Source organism: Monomorium pharaonis, unplaced genomic scaffold (genome assembly GCF_013373865.1).
Source record: "Monomorium pharaonis isolate MP-MQ-018 unplaced genomic scaffold, ASM1337386v2 scaffold_425, whole genome shotgun sequence".
Classification (NCBI taxonomy): Eukaryota; Metazoa; Arthropoda; class Insecta; order Hymenoptera; family Formicidae; genus Monomorium; species Monomorium pharaonis.
In genome coordinates, this window is record NW_023415720.1 from 1 (window position 1) to 7000 (window position 7000).

Genomic DNA, 7000 nt, shown 5'->3' on the forward strand with positions numbered 1-7000 from the left:
TGAAAACTTGCATTCTGCCGGAGAAAGCGATGTACGGAGTGTTCGATAATTGGATGCGCGCAAAAAAAAAAAACAATGAAACAAGACGCGTGAAATTACAGAAAATAACAAAGATTCACGAAACGCTTTTAATTTTGCCTTTAAAGAAGTCAATATGTTTCGTGGGAATCTTTAAATATTGCAAATCTATGCAAAAAGGAGGGGCGATAAAGAACATACGAGTGTGTGATATATCTCTGACGTGTGGGAAAACAATTTACCTGGCCGGAGAGGGCGAATGGCGTCCGACAATTTGGCTATATCGGCCGCATCGTAACGAACAATTTCAGGGATCTGCACGTAAGAGCCCAAAAAACAGGAAACCACGTTCTTAGCGTACCCCAGCTCCCGTTGCACGCGTGTTCTGCCGCCATCCGGTGAAACCTCGCCCGGTAACGACTTCCGGAATCGTATTACCGTGTGCTCCTGGAAAGACGAAAAAACAAACTTGATAAAGCCAAACAACGCCGACTGCATATTTCTCAACACGCTTTGTATCTTCTGACAAACTTCCAATGTGGTAATATTATTAACTGTAAATATATGGCGCATGATATGTATTGAACGATAATTCCTCATGCTATAAATGCAGCTGCGTGCGGAATTACATTCCATTTATAGAGTCGTACAGGGAGGGTAAATCGCGTGAGCGTAAAAAAAAAAGATTCAAGGCGGACGCGCGTCGTAGCTATTTCCCTGCCGTTGGCGGTCTCGGTCTGCCTGGCGAACAAACGACCCCACATTTTCTATGCGCCTGTAAGTAACGTACGTGTAGTAAGGTAGCTCGCATTATCAGGAACAGATCAATGCCTCCCAACCTGGCGACACCACGGTCGACGGTGTATGTAGGTCGACTTTATGAAAAATTCGCGGATCAAGAGACACGGTAGTGGCTCGCGCCAAGTGAAAGCGTAGCGTGAGCCCGACCGTGCTCTTTTACGCGAGTACGCGACTTGCGAGCATCCGAGATTATCAGATCTCAGAAACGGCTAAACCGATCGAGTTCTAACTAGACTCAATCGAAAGCTTAGGGTCGATTTGTATCAGAAAAGTGTTTTTATTTTTCCTCTATGTACTTTATGAGAGGAGATTATCACGACGCAAAGTCCGAAAAGCCAAAATTTCATTTAAGATACGTCGTCGTCATTATTATCATCGTCAACATTGTGGGTATCTTTGCGGGTAGTGCGGGTGCCGAAAATGAGGGACGAAATTCCATCTCGCGCATCTGCTACCATGCGGCGTTCGCATCGTCACTATAGCACCATGTATGGCAATATTTTATTTTTATTTATTTTTTATAAGTCACGATGAGATGTTGCATAATGTAAAATGTGTATTATTGCTGTAATTGTCAACAATGATAATGTCGTAAGGATAAAGTAAAGAATAATATTATTAAAAATAGTATTATTAAATCATTCATTTGAAATTTTATTAAATTTAATTAGTAGTTATTAATATTGATTTTGATTGATTTGACAATTACAGCAACATTTAACCAATACACAATTCTTCTACATGATACAACATCTCATCTCTCATTGACACTAATATAAAATCAGAGAACTATTTTATTAATTTTACATTGTTTTAATGTAAGTTGCTCGGATCAGAATTCAGCTTGTGTCAAGTGACATGTGTAGTGGAGGTTAAATCGTTTATTTATCGAAATAGATGAGATGTTGCGTGATGTAAATTATTGCTGTAATTGTCAATCAATGATAATGTTGTAAGGATAAGAATTTTAATAAACATGTGGGTCGGCAGTAACTCGTTCACGCTACGCGCCAGCTTTCATCAAGGGTGCGTTTTTAAATTCGCAACGGATGCACTGGAGTGTCATCCTATCTTTGTTCAACTTTCCGTAAGTAACAAAGATGGAATGACATTCTGGTGTATCTGGCAGCATCCGTTGCGAATTTAAGAACGCATCCCAAATGACGTGTAGTGTTAATAAAATAATGTCAACTGTTTCAAAATTGCTGTCTGTACTGATACATACATTATAGATAGATTTTCAGTACTGAGAGCAATTTTGAAACATAGTCTTTATTGTGCTTTAATTTAATTTATAATCATGTTAATAGATAAAAACTCGGGGTGACGGAGAGTAGGAGAGAGAGAGAAAGAGAAAGAGAGAGAGAGAGAGAGAGAGAGAGAGAGAAAGAGAATTATATGTGTCTTTTCTGAACACAGCGCATTATCACCGATAGCTCAGTGAACAGCAATTCATTATTTAATGATTTTTCAGGTAAGTCGCATATTGCATATCTTAATCACACTTTCAAGTAATTTATAATAAAAAAATTATTTATCAAAATTGATGTCAGTACTGAAAATGTATAGTTTCCGTTACGTACACAATAAAATTTTTCAATACCGACAGCAATTTTGTTTTGAAATAGCCTTTATTATGTTTTAATGAAAGTTTACGTTCAAATTTGCTATTAATACTGAAAATTTATAGTTTCTGTTACATACATTATAGATAGATTTTCAGTACTGAGAGCAATTTTGAAACATAGTCTTTATTTTTAATTGACAATCATATGTTTATATAATTGATAATCGTAATCATATGTTGATAGTGGAAACTCAGGATGAGAGAGACAAAGAGCAGGAGAGAAAGAGAGAAGGAATTATATATGTGATCTAAACCAGCGAAACATGAATGATGACAGTATATTACCATCGATAGCTCAGTGGAGATATTATTATTTAATGATTCTTTAGGCAAGTCGCACATTACGTATCTGTATCACATTTTCATGAAGTAATTTATAATTAAAAATGTATCCTGCAAATATTTTAAGTCAGTGTAATTTCTTTAATTATTCTCTTGTGTTAAATAAGAGCATATATATTACTATTATCACGGCGCTAGTATGAAAGTTTAGAGATGCAGAAAGATTTTAGAAATCTTAGGAACTAAGCTGGACGACATTTCGCATTGTAATAATAATAATAATGATATTACAACACACACACACACACACACACGCACGCACACACACACACACACACACACACACACACACACACACACACAAACACACACACACACACACACACAACACACACACACACACACACACACAACACACACACACACAGAGAGAGAGAGAGAGAGAGAGAGAGAGAGAGAGAGAGAGAGAGAGAGAGAGAGAGAGAGAGAGAGAGAGAGAGGAGAGAGAGAGAGAGAGAGAAGAAATGCAAAAACGATATTGTATGAATAAAAAAAGCGGGAAATTTTCATTCAAAATGAGGACAGCGAGGAAGATTTTATAGAAGAAGGAAGATGATAGATTAGAAAAGTGCAGTTTGTGAAAGAGGCGCGAAATAAATTAATAAAGGAACGGTGGTAATCTGTTTTACATTATGAAAATTATTAAATCATATATTTTTTAACTTATACATATGTCATACATTTATTTTTGAAAATTTATGTAATATTTGCAATATTTTGTTTCGCTTCGTCCGCTTCGCCCGCCTCGCCCGCCTCGCCCACCTCGTCCGCCTCGCCCGCCTCGCTCGTCTCGGCCGCCTCGCCCGCCTCGCCATTGCCATCTGTCTTTCTTTTTTTTGCTCTTCTGCCATCGCCGGGCTGTAAATAAAAAAAAGTTATGTTATTAATTTTTAGGTATAGGTTAAGTTAGATTAGGTTTAATTTTCTAAAATAGTACTTTTTTTTAACGTCAAACGTGAATTATACGTTTCTAAAATTAAGATTGAGGTTTAAAAAAAACGTTTCTAGGTTTAATGAAAAAGATATACTTACGAATGTTGGCCGCAGGTTCAACTTGTTGGGAATGGGATTTTTCCGGCCCCGGCTGGCTCGGTCGGCTTGGTCCCGGCCCGGTTGATCCCGGTTCGCTCGGTCCCGGCTCGCTCGGTCCCGGCTCGCTCGGTCCCGGCTCGTTCGGTCCCGGCTCGCTCGGCCTAGCCATTTTTTTTTCTGCACTAATTAGCTCGAGTCTCTTAAGTAAAGTTTTCACTTGATACTCCAGGGCAGCTATTTTTTTCTTTTCTTTGCTTTCTTCCACTTCCATATCTTCTAAATTTTCGGCGACTGCCATAATGCTGGAATAGTATAATTTTAATAATTGTTTTCAAATAAAATAATATAATAATAATGTACTTACATCTCGTCCTCACCGTCCTCCATGCTTTCCTGGTTTAATGAAGGGCACGGATTTAAAAGACAATAGATGCATTAATTCTAGTAGCATAATTCATTGATCCAACATTCGTCAACTGTTATTATAGCCAATATTGGCCAATCAATGTGCTGCTCGGATTGACACTGCATAAATAGCGTAATTTTTAACGATTTGTTATGGATATCATGAATATTTATTCAGTTTCTATCAAAGTAGATTAATTGTAATCTTGGTTTATTAAACCCAACAAAATTACCTTTTTAAAAAAGGTAAAAAAAGGCGCCAAGTGTTTGGTTTTTCCTTTAAGCAAAAAAATTATTGGATGGTTCAACTTAAGTAATATAAAAAAAAATTACAAATTCAAGATAAAACTTAATCAAATTCAACCTATTCCTGAAATTAAAGTTTATACTCACACACACACAAAATAACTTCTCTACAAAAATAGTAATATCTGAATTTTATTCAACTTAAGTGATATTTTCTTTTAAGGAAAAAATTACAAATTCAAAATAGAACTTTTAATCAAATTCAACCTAAGTGGTATATACTTTTGGATGGTTCAACCTAAATATTATACTCACACATAAATTAACTTCTCTACAATAATAATGATATCTAAATATTTTGCGCCAATTATAAGAACAAATATTTTTATAAAAACTAAAACATTATTACTATTCTTTAGCCAGTTTTTATAATACAAAATTTTTTAGATTTGACACTATAAAATTAAAGTATTACGTTTTTTTTTTCTACAAAAGTAATGATATATATAGAAAATGCGCCAACTATAAAGTAGATGTTTATACAAGCTAGAACACCTACTTTATTATGCTTTGGCTGACATTATAGTTTAATTTTTTATTAAGCCCGTATCAGACTAGAGATTGATATTGAGATTGAAATGAAATATAACCAATTAGTTAGTCAAATTCTAATTCAATCTCAATCTCAATCTCTAGTCTGATATAGCTTTGATTGTCTTAAGTTTGTCTTTAGATACAATTTCGTTAATTACGAAGTATTTTAACGATAAACTTAAGAAGATTCTTAAATATAAGATTAAACTATAAATATTAGCCTTTTGTATTAAATATTGGCTGCTGTGCGCCGATACGAGGCTGCTGTGCGCCTGCAAAAAACAATTGTCAGGAAGTATATTGGCAAAGAGTAAAGAAAATAATATTGAGCTGGTAAATAAGTTTTAATACAAACAAATTATAAATATTACAAATAAATATTTTAATACAAATAAATATTTTACTACAAAAACTTGGCGCTGCTAAACCGAATAATTTGCTTTAATACAAAATCATTTTTTTACAATCTCACTTACATATTAAAACAATACATATAACATACACGCATGCATGAGAGAGAGAGAAAGAAAAAGAGAGAGACAGGTATTCGAACGTATGCACGCATAAGAGACAGATACTACTTTCTTAAAAGTAAATCGCTTCCTTATAAACTAATAAGTTATATTATACTAAACTTAAGTAAATCGCTTCTCTATAAACTAAGTTATATACTAAACACACACACACACACACACACACACACACACACACACACACACACCACACACACACACACGCACACACACACACACATTCAGATGCACATACAAGAGAAAAAGGAAGAGCTGGCAAATTATTCGGTTTAGCAGCGCCAAGTTTTTGTAGTAAAATATTTATTTGTATTAAAATATTTATTTGTAATATTTATAATTTGTTTGTATTAAAACTTATTTACCAGCTCAATATTATTTTCTTTACTCTTTGCCAATATACTTCCTGACAATTGTTTTTTGCAGGCGCACAGCAGCCTCGTATCGGCGCACAGCAGCCAATATTTAATACAAAAGGCTAATATTTATAGTTTAATCTTATATTTAAGAATCTTCTTAAGTTTATCGTTAAAATACTTCGTAATTAACGAAATTGTATCTAAAGACAAACTTAAGACAATCAAAGCTATATCAGACTAGAGATTGAGATTGAGATTGAATTAGAATTTGACTAACTAATTGGTTATATTTCATTTCAATCTCAATATCAATCTCTAGTCTGATACGGGCTTAATAAAAAATTAAACTATAATGTCAGCCAAAGCATAATAAAGTAGGTGTTCTAGCTTGTATAAACATCTACTTTATAGTTGGCGCATTTTCTATATATATCATTACTTTTGTAGAAAAAAAAAACGTAATACTTTAATTTTATAGTGTCAAATCTAAAAAATTTTGTATTATAAAAACTGGCTAAAGAATAGTAATAATGTTTTAGTTTTTATAAAAATATTTGTTCTTATAATTGGCGCAAAATATTTAGATATCATTATTATTGTAGAGAAGTTAATTTATGTGTGAGTATAATATTTAGGTTGAACCATCCAAAAGTATATACCACTTAGGTTGAATTTGATTAAAAGTTCTATTTTGAATTTGTAATTTTTTCCTTAAAAGAAAATATCACTTAAGTTGAATAAAATTCAGATATTACTATTTTTGTAGAGAAGTTATTTTGTGTGTGTGTGAGTATAAACTTTAATTTCAGGAATAGGTTGAATTTGATTAAGTTTTATCTTGAATTTGTAATTTTTTTTTATATTACTTAAGTTGAACCATCCAATAATTTTTTTGCTTAAAGGAAAATTTTTATTTACTTGAACTTGCAACACTACCGCGTTGCTTGATAAACATTTTTTTTATTTTAACAGATTGATGCAATTTGATCATTAAAAGCTATATAAAATGGATTTTACATATTTATTTTCTACAAATATTTACTTCA

At 33.4% G+C, this 7000-nt stretch overlaps 1 protein-coding gene and 1 long non-coding RNA gene across 2 annotated transcripts; one reads left to right on the plus strand and one right to left on the minus strand.

Annotated features, from left to right (window-relative positions):
* The first annotated feature begins 12 nt into the window (after positions 1-12).
* Positions 13-2854, plus strand: LOC118648418. Its single transcript, XR_004965290.1, has 2 exons — positions 13-2293; positions 2631-2854. It is a non-coding gene; the product is annotated as an uncharacterized LOC118648418 (long non-coding RNA).
* Positions 2855-2914: 60 nt separating this feature from the next.
* Positions 2915-4508, minus strand: LOC118648419 (anti-sigma-I factor RsgI8-like). The gene is made up of 4 exons (XM_036294726.1): positions 4185-4508; positions 3821-4122; positions 3551-3646; positions 2915-2922 (listed from the first exon to the last, which is right to left on the minus strand). Exons 1-4 carry the CDS (start codon positions 4205-4207, stop codon positions 2915-2917), a joined length of 429 nt encoding a protein of 142 aa, XP_036150619.1. The 5' UTR covers positions 4208-4508.
* Positions 4509-7000: the final 2492 nt, after the last annotated feature.

Excerpts from the sequence above, each read along its gene's own strand:
- LOC118648419 (XM_036294726.1), bottom strand. The coding sequence starts at position 4,207 with ATGGAGGACGGTGAGGACGAGAT. Across the intron at positions 4,123-4,184 it reads GAGGACGGTGAGGACGAGAT|CATTATGGCAGTCGCCGAAA; the intron begins GTAAGTACATTA and ends ATACTATTCCAG. Across the intron at positions 3,647-3,820 it reads TGAACCTGCGGCCAACATTC|CCCGGCGATGGCAGAAGAGC; the intron begins GTAAGTATATCT and ends TTTTATTTACAG.